Consider the following 19,428-nt stretch of genomic DNA (forward strand, 5'->3'; position numbering starts at 1 on the left):
AAGGCTGAGGGGTGACCTGTTAGTGGTCTTTAAGATAACGAAAGGGTTTGATAGGGTAGAAGTGGAGAAAATGTTTCCACTTGTGGGGGAGGCCATAAATATAAGATAGCCACTAATAAATCCAATAGGGAACTCGAGAAAGTTCTTTTACCCAGAGAGTAAAGGGAAGCTAAATAAGCACATGAGGGAGCAAGGAATAGAAGGATATGCTGATGGGGTTAGATGAAGAAGGATGGGAGGAGGCTCGTGTGGAGCATAAACGACAGCGTAGATCTGTTGGGCTGAATGGTCTGTTTCTGTGCTGTAGTCTTGATGTAGTTCGATGTGACTTCCTTTAAAATGAAGCAGAATAATTTCCGGTGCCTAGTGTAGTTTTAGGCAGGATACTTCAGTAGTGGTATGACAAAATATAGTGGTTACCCCTTTATGTATAGAAAGCTATTTGTTTATTTTTAAAATGCTGTTAGTGGGATGCTATATGCTGAAGTTTGCTTTGGTGAAAATTAATCTTTCTTTGACAGTCAGATGAAGTACTGGATTGCTAAATTCGCCTTTCATTGTTACAATCTTAATACATTCAGGAAATGAACACAGAATAAGTTAGTAACCTCTCTTGCTTGCTAGAGCTACATGGAAAAAATCTTTTTCTAATTCAACAAACTGATAAGAACTCTTCAGGTATTTGCATTATATCTTGATGCTTTGTGAAAGAATTAATGCTTTTTATCCACTAAACATTTGTTTCTGGCTATTAAATTGACCTTGTTTGCCACAATTTTCCTGTATACTATGCTAAATTCAAGTCTCTGTAGACCAATAAAGACAGTGTTTTAAAAATAAATGACTACTTTCAATTGGCCATAATGCTTCTTTCACACTGTAAACTGTTGTGTAAGTAAGAAATATAGAGGCATTCTCAGAATGCCCGCAAATCATGATTGTTCCAGTTAAACATACTTAATTTTGTGGGTATCTTTTTACTTTTTATTTTTGCAGTTTGTGGTAGCAGGAGATCATCTGGTCCATCACTGTCCCACTTGGCAATGGTAAGTGAATAATGGATTGTGAAAAATTAGATTAATAATTGAAAAGTGAAATCTAGATCTATTATAAATGGAATTTGTTTAGGTCTAAGTATTTTACATACTATTACATAGTATTTACAGCACAGAAACAGGCCATTCGACCCAACATGTCCATGCTGATGTTTATGCTCCACAAGAGCCTCCTCCCACCTTTCATCTAACCCCATCAACATATTCCTTTCTCACGCATGTGTTTATCTAGCTTCCCTTTCAATGCACCTATGCTAGTCGCCTCAACTACTCCTTGTGGTAGCACGTTCCACATTCTAACCACTCTCTGGGTAAAGAAGTTTCTTCTGAGTTCCCTATTAGATTTATTAGTGACTATCTCATATTTACTGCCTAGTTCTGGTCTCCCCTGCAAGTGGAAACATCTTCTCCAATGTCTACTCTATCAAACCCCTTCATAATCTTAAAGACCTCTATCAGGTCACCCCTCGGTCTTCTCTATTCTAGAGAAAAGACCCCCAGTCTGTTCAATCTTTCTCGATGTGTGTAATCTCTCAGTTCTGATATCATTCTAGTAAATGTTTTTTGTACCTTCTGCAGTTCCTCTCCAGAACTGTTCAGTGTAGTCTAACCAAGGTTTTATACAACTTTAACATAACTTCTGCTTTTCAATTCTATCCCTCTAAAAATGAAACCCCAGTGCTTGGTTTGCTATTTTTTTTACAGCCTTAATAACCTGCGTCATTACTTTTAGTGATTTGTGTATCTATACCCTCAGATCCCTCTGCTCCTCTACACCATTTAGACACTTATTTTCCAAGGAATATGTGGCCTCCTTATTCTTCCTACCAAAATGTACCACCTCACATTTCTCTACATTGAAGTTAATTTACCAATTACACACCCATTCTGCAAGTTTATTAATGTCTTCCTGTATTTTGTCGCAGTCCTCCCCTGTATTAACTACACCCCACACTTTGGTGTCGTCTGCAGATTTTGAAATTGTGCTTCCGATTCCCGAGTCCAGATCATAAGAACATAAGAAATAAGAGCAGGAGTAGGCCATTCCGCCCTTCGAGCCTGCTCCGCCATTCAATAAGATCGTGGCTGATCTTTTCCCTCAACTCCACCTTCCCGCACTATCCCCATATCCCTTGATTCCCTTAATATCCAAAAATCTATCAATCTCTCTTTTGAATATACTCAATGACTGAGCATGCACAGCCCTCTGGAGTAGAGAATTCCAAAGATTCACAACCCTTTGAGTGAAAATATTTCACCTCATCTCAGTCCTAAATGGCTGACCCCTTATTCTGAGACTGTGACCCCTAGTTCTAGACTCCCCAGCCAGGGGAACATCCAGGGTTTCGTTTATAAATCGTTTATGTAAATGGTGAACAACAGTGGTCCCAGCAGCTATCCTTCTGGAACACCGCTTCCTTCCTTTTGCCAATCTGAGTAACTACCTTTAACTCCTACACTCTGTTTTCTGTTTTGTAGCTATCTTGCTATCCACTCTGCTACTTGTTCCCTGACTCCACATATTCTGACCTTAGTTGTGAGTCTACTATGCAGTACCTTATTGAAGGCCTTCTGAAAATCCGAATATATTACGCCTATTACATTACCCTGATCTACCCTTTCTGTTATTTCTTCTAAGAATTCAATAAGGTTGGTCAAGCATGACCTTCCCCTTTGAAATCCGTGCTGACTATTTATTATATTTTTCAATTTCTAGATGTTTTTCTATTACATCTTTGAGTAAAGATTCCATTATCTTTCCTACCACTGACGTTAAGCTAATTGGTCTATAGTTCCCTGGACTTGTTCTATTTCCCTTTTTAAAAATATAGGAGTCAGATTTGCTATCTTCCAGCATTATTCCCTTTTCTAATGAATTTTTATTTTTGTAATAGTGCCTCTGCTATCTCTTCCCTAACTTCTTTCAACATATGTGGTGCAATCCATCTGGACCAGTGGTTTTATTCTTAAGTTTGATTAGTTTATCAATTATCTCTTCTCCTATCCCCTCCCTTTCTATCTTAAATGTCTTTTTATCTTTTTTGATCTCTTCTAATGTCATGTCCACCATGTTGGTCTCCCTGGTAAATACCGAGGCCAAGTAATTATTTAATATATCTGCCATTTCACTGTTGTTACCTTTTTGAGTTTATCATGTGTATTCCTTAGTGACCCTATCCCTGTCCTGATTTTCTTTTGTTGTTTGCGTCTGTAGAATACTTTACCGTTTCTTTTTATTTTCCTTGATGATTTAATTTAGTAGTTTCTCTTCACCTTCCTAATTGTTTTTTTAACTTCTTTCATAACATTTTTGTATTCCCTTTTGTCATCCTCCTTTGTTGTCTATGTACTTAGTGTATGCCTTTTTCTTCAGTTTCAGTTTTGCCCTTTTTTTATTCATCCATGGCGTGTCATTACTGGCTAGTTTATTCTTGCTTTTTAGTGGGATATATTTCTCCTGGACTCTCTTGATCACCGTTTTAAATGTTTCCCACTGCTGTTCTATTTCTTTGTTTGTCGGTAAATTTTCCAGTTTATTTTCCCTAGTTCCATTCTCATCCCCTTAACCCCTTAGGTGGTCTGTAGTATACCCGTTAGTGCGATTGATCCCTTCTTACCTTTTATTTCAATCCATATGGATTCTGTTTCTAACCTTTGTTATGTCCCTTTTTTCTACTGCCATTATATGATCTCTAATTAGTACAACTACCCCACCCCCCTTCCTTCCATATCCTTTCTGATTATGTTATAACCTGCAATATTTAGTTGCCAGTCCTGTTCTTTATGTAGCCATGTTTCAGTTATTCCTACTACATCTGATTCCTTGCTATGTATTATTGCCTCCAGTTCCCCATTTAATTTTGGATACTCTGTACATTGCTGTGCAGGCAGTTTAATTCGTCTTTAATAGTTCCTCTTACCTTATTTTTAACAAAACTGAAACTGAAGAACAAGGCATACTTCTGTTTTACAATTGTATATGTTCCCTGACCGTTTATGTTACCCTTGCTCTTTGCCTTAGTCTGACCTTTACTATCATCTCCTATTTCTTTTATCTTCAGACTTGTGTTATCTTCACCAGATCCCTCCTACTGCCCCCGTCTTACTAGTTTAAAGTCCTATCGACAGCCCTATTTATCCTTTCTGCTAAGACATTGATCCTACTCCGGTTCAGGTGCAACCCGTCCCAGCGGTACAGCTCCTTCCTGTTTCAGTACTGGTGCCAGTGTCCCATGAAATGGAACCCCTCCTTCCCACATCAGTCTTTCAGCCACACATTCACCTTCCTGACCTGCCTATCCCTATGCCAATTAGCACATGGCTCGGGTAGTAATCCTGAGATTAACACCCGTGAGGTTCTGTTTTTTAATTCGCTGTGATTATCTGCACAGACTTTTTACATACCTATAAAAGCTTTTACAGTCTGTTTTTATGTCTCTCGCTAGTTTACTCTCATTCTGTTTTCCCTTTCTTTATCAATTTCTTGGTCCTCCTTTGCTGAATTCTAAAATCCTCCCAATCCTCAGGCTTACTACTCTTTTTGGCAACATTATAAGCCTCTTCCTTTGATCTAATGCTATCTTTAACTTCTCATTAGACACGGTTGGACCATTTTTCCTGTGGGGTTTTTGTGCCTTAAAGGAATAGTATATTTGTTGTAAATTTTGTATTAATTCTTTAAATGCTAGCCATTGCTTGTCTACCGTCATAGCTTTTAATGTAGTTTCCCAATCTACCTTAGCCAACTTGCTCCTCATACCTACGTAGTTTGCTTTGTATAGACTTAAGACCCTAGTTTCGGATTTAACTAAATCACTTTCAAACTCAGTATAAAATTCTACCATATTATGGTCACTCTTCCCTAAAGGCCCCTTTAGTACAAGTTTATTAATTAACCATTTCTCATTGCACAATATTAGATCTAAAATAGCCTGTTTCCTAGTTGGTTCCTCAACATACTGATCTAGAAAACTATCTTGCATACATTCCATGAATTCATCCTCCACACTATTACTGCAAATTTGGTTTGCCCAGTCTATATGTAGATTAAAATCCCCCATAATTACTGTATTACCCTTGTTACATGCGCCTCTAATTTCCTGATTTATACTCTGCCCTACATTACAACTACTGTTTGGGGGCCGATAAACAACTCCCACCAATGTTTTCTGCCCCTTGCTGTTTCTTAGCTCCACCCAAACTGATTCTACTTCTTGATTTTTGGAGTTAAGATCCTTTCTCTCTACTGTCTTTATCCCATCCTTTATTATCAGGGCTACTCCTCCTGCTTTTCCATTTTGCCTGTCTCTTCTACAAGTTAAGTATCCTGGAATATTTAGTTCCCAACCTTGGCCACTTTGCAACTACATCTCCGTTATGGCTATTAGATCAAACATGTTAATTTCTATCTGAGCTATTAATTCATCTATTTTGTTGCAAATGCTTCGTGCATTCAGATATAGTGCCTTTAGCTTTAACTTATTTCTATTTTTCCCTGATGTCACCTTAGTCACTGATGCCTTATTACCTTTGTTACTCTCTCTCAGTTCCTAACCCACTCTGCTTATTTTTATCCAAAATTTTACTCTGCTCTAGAGCCTTGACATTTCTCTCGCTGCTTTTAAATTTACTCTTTCCTGAAGCCTCTCGCCCTCCCTTCATTGCTTAAAGCCCTGTCTACTGCCCTAGTTATTTGGTTCACCAGGACACTGGTCCCGGCTCGGTTTAAGCGGAGTCCGTCCCAACGGAACAGCTCCCTCTTTCCCCAGTACTGGTGCCAGTGGCCCATGAGCTGAAACCCCTTCCTCCCACACCACACTTTGAGCCACGCATTTAAACCTCTAATCTGTTTGTCCCTATGCCAATTTGCACATGGCTCGGGTAACCATCCAGAGATTATTACCTTTGAGTTTCTGCTTTTTAATTTGGATCCTATCTCCTCAAACTCCCTCAGCAGAACCTCATTCCTAATTCTACCGATGTCGTTGGTTCCTACGTGGACCATGGCAACTGGATCCTCCCCCTCCCACTCCAAGCTCTTCTCGAGCCGCGAGGAGATGTCCTTAACACTGGCACCGGGCAGGCAACGCAACCTTCGGAACTCTGTTGCAGTTGCAGAAAACAGTATCTATCCCCCTGACTATACTGTCCCTTACCACAACTGCATTCCCTTTCACTCCCCCCCCACTTGAATGGCCTCCTGCGCCATGGTCAGCTTGCTCATCCATCTGCAGGCGTGTCCCTCAGGCAGCAAGAACCTCATACCTGTTGGACAAGGGCAAAGGTTGAGGCTCCTCCAGCACTGCATCTTGGGTCCCCTTACCTGCCTGAGTTGCAGTCACACCTTCCTGTCCCTGACCACTAACCAGACCTGTACCACTACCTAACCTAAGGAGTGTGACTGCCTCCTGGATTAAAGTGTCCAGGTAACTCTCCCCATTCCTGATGCCCTGCAATGTCTGCACCTCAGACTCCAGCTCAAAAACTCTTTACTGAAGTTCCTCAAGATGCAGGCACTTACTGGAAACCTGGTTGTCTGGGATCACAATGCTCTCCTCAAACTCCCACATGCTGCAGTTGCAGCACAGCACCTGCACTGCCATCCCTAAATGACCTTGTTTTATTTAATTAAAGGTAATTACATTTGTAATTAGATAACTTAGTTTACAGTGTCGTTTCTTGACTACATACTTGATCTAGCTTAAGTTAAGGGTACTGAAATTAAATATCTACCTGTAACACACAGCACTACAAGTAGTGTAGGCAAAAAGCAACACTCCATAGAAACAGGAAAATAGGAGCAGGAGTAGGCCATTCGGCCCTTCGAGCCTGCTCCGCCATTCAATATGATCATGGCTGATCCTCTATCTCAATACCATATTCCCCTTCTCTCCCCATACCCCTTGATGCCTTTTGTGTCTAGAAATCTATTTATCTCCTCCTTAAATATAGTCAGTGACTTGGCCTCCACAGCCTTCTGTGGTAGAGAATTCCACAGGTTCACCATCCACTGAGTGAACTCCTTCCCACTCTTCTCCAAATTCCCAAATAAAACATTCTGTTTAAGTCCACTCCGTTTAATCCCACTCTGTGCAGACTGCTCTCGGTAGCGACTGTAGAGGACTATCTATCCCCCTGATTATCGAATCTCCTATGACTACAATCTTTCTATTCTGCTCTTCCCCCATTTGGTTAGCATTCTGGCTGTCCACCCCGCAGCCTGCATCTTTATCCTCACAGGTATCAAGTACATTGTACCTGTTGGACAGGACCAGTGTCTGCAGGACTTCCTTCTCTATCTCCCCTTGGTTCCTCTTACCCTACTGACTAACAGTTACACTCTCCCCTTCCTGCACATGTGCTTCCCTCTGAGGTGTGACTGCACTCTGGAGAAAATTTTCCAAAATTTCCTCCCCCCCCCTTATATGTCGGTGTGTCTCTAACTCGTACTTCAAGTCACAGACTCTGAGCCCGAGTGTCTCAAGCCAGAGACATTTACTACAGATGTAGCAATACGGGACATTCTCATTGTCCACAAGCTCCCACATATTACAGTCCCAAGACATAGCCTGTCCTGCCATTTCTAATATTTATTTATTTACTAGTATTAATTTAGTTCTAGCTATAATACAATTACTTGAGGTCTAGATTATATTCAAATATTTAGATTTAGCTTGATTTCAGATTCATTTGTAGCTAATTAGCCTTTTTTGTTTATTACTTTATTTTATTTTTCCTTAACTCCTATATATTATTTACATATATATGATTTTAATTTTCTAGTTGTATAGCAACCTACATGTATACTGGAGCTGGAACATTTTAACCAAAGACCAGTTATTTTCCAGCTTTGGGAAACTTTAGGAAAAAACAAGCAATGTTTAAGTAAAATCAATGCATTTAACTTTCAATCTCCAGTTCTCAGTTCTTTAAGCATCAGATCCTTTATGACCTTTTTCATGTCTTCAACTCCTCATTAACTAGCTTCTCGATGCCAAAGGTGTATTTTATTCACTTTTGGATTTACTTTCTCCGTTAAAAATGGTACTAACAAGTTTGTTTTCCCCACAAGTTTAAAATGTTCTCTCCACCAAACAAAGAATATAACTTCAAAATATTTGTAAGCAATTGTTAATGACATTCGTTGTAAGAAAAAAACATAACGGGAATCAATTAATTTGTGTTTCTTTATGGTTTTTATTTAAAACACATTGTAATAATGTGATGCAGTATAGAATTCTTGTATAGAAGATTCCACTTGATGCTTAAGGCAAACTTCTGTTAGGAAAGGATTGCATAGATCTTTGGGTCTAAAATCCATTGGGCCAAAATCTCATCTTTAAGTGCCAGGATAGGCCCACTGGGAGTCCCTTGTGACCCTGCCAGAATATTTACGGTCGTGGGAGGTTCCCTGATTAAATATTTCTGGTGGGTGCATCTTGGAAATCGGGAGAAATGGCAGAGGCTTGTCACTCGGGTTAAAATGGCAAGCCCAGGTCCAACCATGAAATTTCTAAGTGGCTTCACAAGGGAGCCAATAGGCAATCAGGCCACCAGCTGCAGTCAAGTTTTTTGGGGGTCAGATCAAGGCCCAGGTATGACTCCAACGGGCCCCACTTCTGCTGACCAGGAGACCCTTGTAGTTTGCAGTTAGAGCAGGTTTGCTGGAAAACTTGGTTGAGATTTTGATTTTTAAAATAATGTAATCCTGAGAAACTGCTAATGCATGCTAGCAAATACAAGATGATAAAGTGCATTTACAATGAATTGATTTGCTATCTGTATGCTACTGTTTTCTTCAGGGGAACAGGGGAGGATGCCAAAGTCAAACCTTACTTACCCAAGGAAAAGCAGTTTCTGGTGACTAGAAATGGTACGAGTTTGTTCTTACAGAATCAATTAATTACACTTTTTTACATCATTATGAACTGGTGTCTCCTTGCTATTTAAAATATTGTTGCGCACCATATTTAGTTCTAAATTTTTCACTTCATTTGTTCACTGACTAAATACTCTAAACACTTGAATATTGTTAAACTGTACTTTTAACAAACTGGCTATTTTTGTTTTGATAAGCAGAGTAAACTAATAATGCTGCTTGTACTGTTTCACCAAGAGACTCTTTCCCCCTCCCCCACAGTTCCCTGCTATAAGCGCTGCAAACAGATGGAATACTCTGATGAATTTGAGGCGGTCATTGAAGAGGATGATGGTGATGGGGGATGGGTGGATACTTATCACAATTCAGGTATCACAAAAGCAAATCAAAAAGGGATGGATTACACATTAGAAATGTTAATAGACCAATTCTAAAACTGTCAGGAAATGTTGTACTTTCTTGTAATTTGACAAAATGCTTTGAAAGACAAACTAGACCAGAGTCAACCCAAGTAAAATCTAGTCTCTTCAATTGGTATTTGTGCAAGGTATATTTATTTATAAGGTAGTAAGAATGTTATTTGGTTTTGCAGAAAATGAGCTGCAAAATACTAAAATGCTTGGTAAACTGTAGCTTTTTGAGAAATTACCCCTATTGCCACTTTTTTTTCTTGCACTTAAACTGTGAATTAACCAGATTTTGAGTCATTTGCCTTAGAATATAAAGGTGTCTGTGCCTTTATTTGTTCATACATTTGGGTTTCCTTTGCTGGTAATACTTGCAGTACTGCAAAATGTACCAGTACATTAATGGATTAGTTTGAGTATAAGGATTTGCTGTGCTTTTAAGACTAACATAGAGAATAAAATTGTTGGGTAAGTGTGATTAGAAGATCTAATTGAATGGATCAGATGGCATCACAAACCTCATGTCTGAACCCCAGATGAGATAATTATAATAATTTTCCCAGCCCATTTTTCTCAATGTATAAGCCTGACCTAATGTGCAGTTATCTGTTGAATTTTTAAAGGATTTTTTTTTTTTTAGTTGCTGACATTATGAATTGCAAAGTTTGTGTGATAGGGCTCCATCTGTTTCTTTATTGTGTTTTTTCTTCCATCGGCAGGTGTTGCCGGATTGACAGAAACTGTTACAGAGATTACTTTAGAAAGCAAAGACAACTCAAAGTGTATAGGGAGCACCACAGCATGTATGGATGATAATGAGGAAGACGATGATGAAGGAGAAGCAGCTGACATGGAAGGTGAGATCACAACTACACTCTTAGTACTAAATAGCAGTCCTTTTAAAATACTCTCCCTTCTGGGGGCACTGACTCTTGCTGGAATACAGTTTCATGGGTACTGGTGGCCCACATATATCTTGCTCAAGTGGTCATTCTTCATGCATATGCAAGACAGTGAGTGGCTATTAAACCAATGAGGGTATCGCAGTCATAGGAACAGGAATAGGGCATTCAGCCCCTCGAGTCTGTTCCGTCATTCAATGAGATCATGTGGCTAAAGGAGTGTTGTGGGATTGAGGGGTTCGATTTCATGGGACACTGGTACCAGTACTGGGACAGGAAGGAGCTGTACGATTGGGACAGGCTGCACCTGAACCGGCTGGGACCAAGGTCTTAGCAGAAAGGATAACTAGGGCTGTATATAAGACTTTAAATTAATAACGTGGGAGGGAACTACTAGAAATTACGGAAATCTAACAATAAAAGAATCAGGAAAAGAGAGTAAAGGACAAATAAGGATAACACAAATGGCCAAAGATCGATATTCATAGCGCATAAAGGTAAAAACAAAGAGAGAGGAATAATAAATAGAAACAATTTAAACTGTTGGTATAGCAATGTATGTAGTATTCAAAACAAAATGGATGAACTGGAGGCAATAATTTGTAGAGGATCCGGGTATAGTAGGGATGCCTGATTCATGGCGACATAGGGAATAGGATTGGCAACTAAATATTGCAGGATATAACACATTAAGGAAGGAGGGGAGTTGGAGTAGCTGTACTAGTTAAAGATAACAATGCAGTAGAAAAAAAGGATGTAATTAGCAGTAAGATAGATGCAGAATCCATATGGATTGAGTTAAATGATAAGGAATCCATCACCCTAATAGGGGTATACTATAGATCACCAAATAGTGGAAGGGAATTGGAGGAAGAAATGTGGAGGCAAAGCTACAAGGTAAGTAGCAGGCATAGAATAATAATCATGGGAGATTTCAACTACCCCCAAGTAAACTGGCAGGAAGAAGTAGCGAAAGGAGAAAAGGGAATCGAGTTTTTATAGTGTATACAGGATTCCTTTCTCATTCAGTACGTAAGAAGTCCAACAAGAAAAGAATCACTGCTGGATCTTGTAATGGGTAATGAACCGTAAGAGTAGGAGAGCATCTTCGTAGTAGTGATCACAACATAGTAAGGTTCAAGATTAGGATCGAGAGTGACGTAAGTAAGACAAAGGGCTCAATTTTGCTAGGCCCGAGGAGGCGAGATTGGAGGCGTGTGAGTTGTTAAAATCGCAAAAAATGGCGAGCGGGCCCGATCCTGCCTCCGAGCAATTTTCCCACATGCAAGTTTTCTGACCCCGCTTCCATCCCACCTCCAAGAGGCGGGATAGGCCCTTAAGGCCCTTAACAACCACTTAATTGCATCTATAATCCTATTTTGAGAGGCCTTTCCGATTTTAACCCTTTTCCCACGTTCTGCACGCCAGTGAATCCTGGCAGCTTCACAAGTGGACTGCTTACGAACAGCTGCAACTCCACCATTATAAATGAGTTTTCACCAACCATCATTTGCAGGTGGCAGAACTTTGTTGTCTCATGTCTGGGGGAACTTTTAGCAGGCATACTCATTGTTCTGGAAGTTTGGAGCCTGACACCCATCTCCAGTGTGACCTCCTGGGAAACCCCTCTCCCCACCTTGACTGAGCGCTTCCTCAACTGAGGTATTTACCAGAAGAATGGGAACTATTTATTTCCTTTCCTCCTGGACATCAGATTCGGACGAAGACCAGCCGTGGCAGCAGCAGAACCCTGACCAACAGCAGCACCAACTGCAGGAGCAACAGCAGGAGCTCCAAGCTGCTGCTCACCCACCTGAAGCTGCACAGACCAGAAGGCGCCAGCGCATGGAAGCCCGTCGGCGCAGAAGATACCCTCAAAACAGGGTCTACAGACAGAGGATCAGCTAACTCAACATGACTGAGCAGCAGTGCCAAAGGAGGCACAGACTTTTGCGAGAGGTAGTGGGTGACATCTGCGCAATGCTGCAGCAAGACCTGGAGCCCAGGGGAGCAGGTGGACACCCCTTACCAGTGGCCATCAAAGTCACCACCGCACTCAACTTTTTAGCTTCAGGCTCATTCCAGGGATCAGCAGCAGACATCAACGTCGTCTCCCAGGCGGCCCCGCACACTTGCATCATGTAGGTAACCGATGCCCTTTTTGCCATCGCGCACAATCACATCAATTTCTCCAAGGATCAAGCCAGCGTAACTGCGCATGCGGTTGGGTTTGATAATCGGGCAGGCTTTCCAAGAGTGCAGGGCATCGTTGACTGCACACATGTGGCCCTAAAGGCACCCCATCACAATCCAGGTATTTTTGTCAACCGCAAGGGATTCCACTCCCTCAACGTACAGCTGGTGTGTGACCACAAGAAGGAAATTTTGCATGTTTGTGCCAAGTACCCTGGCAGTTGCCATGACTCCTTCATCCTGCGCCAGTCTAGTGTGCCTCCGCTCTTCAGTCCGCCAGACCAACTTTGCAGATGGCTACTTGGAGACGAGGGCTATCCCCTGAAGACGTGGCTAATGACGCTGTTGAGGAGCCCTTCCAATGAAGCAGAGGAGCGCTACAACTCCAGCCACATGTCCACCAGATCCATAATAGAGCAAACCATCGGCTTGCTGAAGATGCGCTTCAGATGCCTTGATAGATCAGGTGGAGCCATGCAGTACTCAGCAGCCAGGGTCATAGAAACATAGAAGATAGGCACAGGAGTAGGCCATTCAGCCCCTTGAGCCTGCTCCGCCATTCAATGAGATCATGGCTGATCATCCAAATTCAGTACCCCGTTCCTGCCTTCTCTCCATATCCCTTGATCCCTTTAGCCTTCAGAAATATATCCAACTCCTTCTTGAATATATTTAATGAATTGGCCTCTACTGCCTTCTTTGGTAGAGAATTCCACAGGTTCACCACTCTCTGGGTGAAGAAATTCCTCCTCATCTCTGCCCTAAATGGCTTACCCCTTATCCTTAGACTGTGACCCCTGGTTCTGGACTCCCCGACCATCGGGAACATCCTTCCAGCATCTAGTCTGTCTAGTCCTGTTAGAATTTTATAAGTTTCGATAAGATCCCCTCTCATTCTTCTAAACTCCAGCGAGTACAAGCCCAATCGACCCAATCTCTCCTCATACATCATTCCTGCCATCCCAGGTATCAGCCTGGTGAATCTTCGCTGCACTCTTTTCATGGCAAGAACATCCTTCCTCGGATAAGGCAACCAAAACTGCACACAATACTCAAGATGTGGTCTCACCAAGGCCCTGTACAACTGCAGCAGGACATCCTTGTTCGTGTACTCAAACCCTCTCGCTACGAAGGCCAACATACCATTTGCCGCCTTAACCGCCTGCTGCACCTCCAGAATGGTCGTGCTTTGCTGTGCACTTCACAACATGGCACAGCATCGTGGCCTACAGAAGCCTGAGGAACAAGTGGCTCATCACATAGCCTCCTCAGATGAGGACGAGGAGGAGGAGAGCGACAGCGAACAGCTTGCAGAGGCGCATCAACCAGCAGCAGGCGAGCACATTGCTGCCCGGGATGCAAGGGACGCACTCATCTTGGCCAGATTTGCTTAGCCTGCACAATCAAACACTTTTGCCTCGTACCTTCTTATCAGACCCTCAACAATGGCCAGGAGCCTGCGGATTCCTATCACTCTGACCACCATACTGACAATTGCAAGTCATCCTAAGTCCTCAATGTGGAAGTCCCATTAGCGACATGACACACGCCACAACTGCAACAGTTTGCCATCAGAATTTTTAATGGCAATAACCAACTGATGGCTTTTCAGAATTAAACATAACATTACACCCAAGTGACTACCCTTGTGACTACTTGTGCAGTGTCTTCCTCTTCCTCTTACGCGTGTTCCTATGTGGTGCTTCCCCTGTGGCTTCAGCAGATATGGAGGCCCCTTGCTCACTTTCTTGCTGCTCCTGTCTCGACACCTTTGGCGGGTGTCCTCTGGGGTTGCGAACCTGTGAGGCCTCGGCAACAGTCTGCTGCTCCTGCGGCTGTGTAGGGGTTGACACGCCGATCTCAGTTGGGTGGGGACTCTGGTGGGGCTCTGACCGAGGGCTTTGCAGTGGCATGGTCGTGTGAGCGCTTGGAGAGGAGCCCCCACTTCCTTGCTGACTGCCACCAACATCCCTCTCATGGGTCAGCCCCACTTCAGAGCTAGCAAGTGGCTTGACAGCACCTTGCTGCACTTCAGGGGGGCCATGAGGACCCGTTTCTGTACTGGAAGTCCTACTCCCGAGGACTTGCATGAATGTCTGGTTTGTATGCTCAATAACTGACCAGCGCTGCTCAAGAGATGTCAGTCTATTGTGAACAATGACCATGTTTTCACAACCCTGGCGACTAAGCTCGTCCATGGCCGTAGCCATCCTCTCTTCTACGGTAGCCATCCTTTCCACGGAGGTTGCCATCCTTCCCGTGGTGATGCGTTCATGTGGCAACGCCTCCACAAAGGCTCTGCTCATGTTGGCGATGGGACTCCTCCATTTGCTCCACACGCGCAGCGACCCTGGAGACAAAACCTGCCAGAGACTCCTGCACCTGTTCCTGGAGTTCCAGCACCGCTGTCCTTCTGGATAGACCCGGAGGCACAGGGTCGACATGCAGCGGAGCCAAGCTGGGAGCGTCTTGCACCCTCCGACGAGGACTCTCCACTGCTGTCCCTGTCTCCGCCATCTGCTGATGCTCACTTGTGAGCTGTGATACACCAGGTGACAACTCAACTCTATGTCCCGAAGGTCCCACTGAGGTGTGAGTGTCTGCACTGGTGATGTGTCCACTTAATTCTGCTGACGCAGCGCCCTCAGAGGTTGCAGCTTCCTCTGAGGAGTCTGGAAGCTCAGGCTCTTCCTCCTGGACAGTGGGGATGGGGGCTGTCGATGGTCCTGTGGGGGAGTAAAGGAAAGAGTTAGAGATGTGAGATCAAGGTTACATGCACATTGAATAGTGCAGATGATCATAATGAATCTGATGCTCTAACAGATTGACTTATCAGTGACTCATGCATTGTCAATGAGAGAGATGCCAAACTATTCTGTCACTAGCTTGCTGTGATGCGCCTGCCTGTCCGTCCCCCACTTGGGATCATCCTCGATCCTGGCAATTTCCAGGGCCGCCGCCTCCGAGGTGGTGAGCTGGGCTACTGAGGGTGGCCCTCCTCCTGTCCTTGCTCTTTCCCTCTTATTGTGGGCTCTCTCTTTTTTCCTGCAATGAGGGACACAAGTGGAGTTTGAGTGAGAATGAAGGAGTGAGTGTAGAGATTCCATAGCATAGATGCTTAGAAGGAGACAAAGGGCCCTCCCTGTGTGTTGTAAGTTGTCATTGCATCACAGTGATGGAGAGTGTGAGGGCTGCATGGTCGAATAGTAAAGTGAATGTGACCATAGAGAGAGAGGGAATGGGTAAGGGTGCAGGGAGGAGAGGCGATGGGGATCAGATTGAGGGTGATGAGAAAGTCATACTCACTTTTCCAGTGCGCAGAAGGTCATGAAACCTCATCCTGCACTGCAGCCAGGTTCTGCGGAACATAGAGATGGCACTGACCTCCCTGGCCACTTGCAGCCACACAGCTTTAGTTTGTTGTGGAGGCTTTTTTCTCCCTGAGGAAGGGAACAGCACCTCCTTATTAGATCTTGCTCCCTCCATCAGAGCTTGGCGGGAGGGCTCATCAAATCGAGGTGCACACTTTTGCTTGCTGGTGGACATGGTCGGTAAATGAAGTCTTTCATACAATGTCCAAAGCGTTTCCAGTCTCCAGAAGAAGCATGGCTGCTTGCAGGCCTTAAATCCAGCAGCACTGATGATGTCATCGGAGGCAACTTTCAAGATGGAAAGTCTAATTGGGCCAGGGGTTCCCACACGCTGGAAATCAATTGCCCAATTAGGGGAAAATTGCTCTTTTTCCCTACATCACACTGGAGTCGGGTTCAGGACTCTAAAAACACCTGACATGCCCCAGCCCGGCCACACTGGCAAAATCGAGCCCAAAGGCTGAGGTAATTGGAAAAGAGCAAATTATGAGGAAATGAGGGTGGAACTAAAGAAGGTAAACTGGGAGATAATCTTTGGGGGGGAAAAAGACAGAAAAACAGTGGGAAATTTTTTAAAGGGTAATCAATAGAGTTCAAGAGAAATGTATTCCACTAAAGGCCAAAAACAAGCAAGCTAATTATGGGGCACCGTGAATGAATAAAGAACTAAAGGGAAAATTGAATCCGAAGAAAAAGAAATATAAGAAGTACTTTAGATACTAAAGGAGAGGGAGGAGGACAAAAGGGCTGTGGATGCTGAGTCGTTGAGTATATTCAAAGCTGAGATAGATAGATTTTTGGACTCTAGGGGAATCAAGGGACATGGGGATCAGGTGGGAATGTGGAGATGAGGTCAAAGATCAGCCATGATCTTATTAAATGGTGGAGTAGGCTCAAAGGGCCGTATGGCCTACTCCTCCTAATTCTTATGTTCTTATGAATACAAAGAACTTGGGAGAGAAGTTTAAAAAAGGCAAAGAGAAATTACAAAATCAAATTACCAAGGAATATAAAAAGAAATATTAGTGTTCTATAGACACATAAATAACAAAAGGAAAATTAAAGTAGGGATACGGCCACTAAATGATGAGCAAGATAAAGTCACAGGTAATGACCGAGAAATGGCAGAAGTGTTGAATAACTACTTCGCCTCAGGTTTTTATCAAAGAAGATAATGAAATAGACACTTCAACTAGAGGATGAGCATACAAAGAATGTTAATACAGTTGGGATAGAAGGGAGAAAATAATTAACAAACTAGCAAAACTAAAATAGGATAATATCCCAGGTCCTGATGTTAGGCACCCACACACATTCAAGGAAACTAGGGAGAAGATATATATGTCTATTATATATATTCTCCACTTTTGTATATAGGAACAACATTAGCTGTCTACCAGTCCTCTGGCACTATCCCCTCTTCTATGGAACTTATTTTAATATATAAAAATATATATTATAATAGGCACCAGCATATAGGAGCAGAAAAGAGGAATAAGGTGCATAAAAGCGTGATTGTGTTGGATAGTACTAGAGGCAGTTGTAGTACCATATTAGATAGGTGCAGACTAAGAAAGACTACGAAAAATTCAAAAATGGGTTTAGAATGCATGTACGTAAACACACAAAGTGTGGTGAATAAGGTTGTTGAGCTACGAGCACAATTAGCCGTGTGGCAATATGATGTTGTGGCAATAATGGAAACGTGACTTAAAAATGGTGAGGACTGGGCACTTAATATTCAAGGGTACAAGGTGTCAGAAAAGATAGGGAAGGAAAAAAGGGAGGTGGGGTGGCAGTGCTGATTAAGGAAGACATTGTAGTGTTGGAAAGGGAGGATGTTCTTGAGGGGACAAGGACAAAATCCATTTGGTTAGAGTTGAGGAGCAAAAGGGGTATCATCACACTATTGGGGGTATTCTATAGGCCTCCAAATAGTGAGAGGGAGGTAGAGGAGCAAATCTGCAGGGAAATCGCAGAGATATGCAAGAGCTATAGAGTGGCGATATTGGGGGACTTTAATTACCCAAATATCGATTGGGATAATGCTAGGGTAAAGAGAAAGGAGTGGGAGGAATTTCTGAAATGTGTTCAGGAGAATTTCCTTGACCAATATGTTCTTGGCCCAACTAGGAAGGAGGCATTGCTGGATCTGGTGCTGGGGAATGAGGTGGGCCAGGTCGACCAAGTGTCTGTGGGAGAACACTTTGGTACGAGTGATCATCGTATCATAAGATTTAGATTAGCAATGGAGAGGAGCAAGGAACAATCTAGAGTGGAACTTCTAAACTGGAACAGGGCTAACTTCAATGGGATGCGAAAGGATCTAGCCAGGGTAAAATGGAACCAAAGACTGACGGGAAAAACTGTAATGGAACGATGGATGATCTTTAAGGAGATGTTCCAAGTACAGGCTAGGTACATTCCAACAAGAGGGAAGGGTAAGGTATCCAAAGCAAGTGCTCCTTGGATGACGAGGGAGATAGAGAAGATGATGAAACAAAAAATGAGGGTGTATGATGCATGCAGGTGAATTCTTCAAGGGAGAACCAGACCAAATACAATAAGTTGAGAGGGGATGTGAAGATGAAAATAAGATTGGCAAAGAGAGAATATGAGAGTAGAATGGCGGTTAACATAAAAGAGAACCCAAAAATCTTCTACCGGCATGTAAACAGTAAGTGGGTAGTAAGAGGCGGGGTGGGCCTATTGGGGACAAAGAAGGTGATATATGCTTAGAGGCGCAGGGCAAGGCTAGAATACTCAATGTGTACTTTGTATCGGTGTTTACTAAGGAGGTGGATGCTGACAAAATATCAGTAGAAGTGGAAAAGGTAGAAGCAACGGAAGGGGTGAAAATGGATAGACAGGATGTACTAGAAAGGCTGGGTATGCTTAGAGTGGATAAGTCGCCTGGTCCAGATGGCTTGCATTCCAGGTTGCTAAGGGAATTGGGGGAGGAGATGGCGGAAGGGCTTGCCATAATTTTCCAATCTTCCCTAGATGCGGGGGAGATGCCTGAGGATTGGAAAGTGGCAAATGTGACACCATTGTTCAAGAAAGGGTCTAAGGACAATCCTAGTAACTACAGGCCCATCAGTGGTGGGTAAAGTTTTAGAAACAATAATCAAGGAAATAATTAACGGCCACTTGGAGAGGCTTAAGCTAATTAAGGAGAGCCAACACGGATTTGTAAACGGCAGATCGTGTTTGACTAATCTAATATTTTTTGAAGAAGTAACAGAGAGGATTGATGAAGGGAATGCAATGGATGTTGTCTACAGGGATTTTCAGAAGGCGTTTGACAAGGTACCACATGGAGGGGTGGTTAACAAAATTGAGGCTCATGGAATAGATGGGTCAGTGGCAGCTTGGATAAGGAATTGGCTTAAGGACAGAAAACAGGGAGTTGTGGTAAATGGCTGTTTTTCAGACTGGAGGATGGTAGTGGTGTTCCTCAAGGGTCAGTACTGGGGCCACTGCTTTTTTTAATATATATAAATGACCTGGATATTGGAATACAGAGTAGCATTTCTAAATTTGCCGATGGCACCAAACTTGGGGGTGTGGCAAACAGTGATGATACCAATCGACTGCAACAGGACATAGAAAGGTTAGCAG

The 19,428-nt window shown here is 42.9% G+C and overlaps 1 protein-coding gene across 2 annotated transcripts in view; it reads left to right on the forward strand.

Annotated features, from left to right (window-relative positions):
* The window catches only part of atg3 (autophagy related 3), a 76,106-nt gene that overhangs the window by 36,768 nt on the left and 19,910 nt on the right, over window positions 1–19,428 (forward strand). For both annotated transcript variants that reach the window (XM_086006705.1, XM_086006706.1), the window contains 4 exons: window positions 997–1,046; window positions 8,858–8,928; window positions 9,196–9,303; window positions 10,061–10,198. In XM_086006705.1, coding sequence (XP_085862831.1) covers window positions 997–1,046; window positions 8,858–8,928; window positions 9,196–9,303; window positions 10,061–10,198 — 367 coding nt within the window. The remainder of the gene's footprint in view (window positions 1–996; window positions 1,047–8,857; window positions 8,929–9,195; window positions 9,304–10,060; window positions 10,199–19,428) is intronic.

This window comes from Somniosus microcephalus, chromosome 14, assembly GCF_052327205.1.
Source record: "Somniosus microcephalus isolate GS21.2 chromosome 14, FLI_Smic_1.0, whole genome shotgun sequence".
NCBI classification, from domain to species: Eukaryota; Metazoa; Chordata; class Chondrichthyes; order Squaliformes; family Somniosidae; genus Somniosus; species Somniosus microcephalus.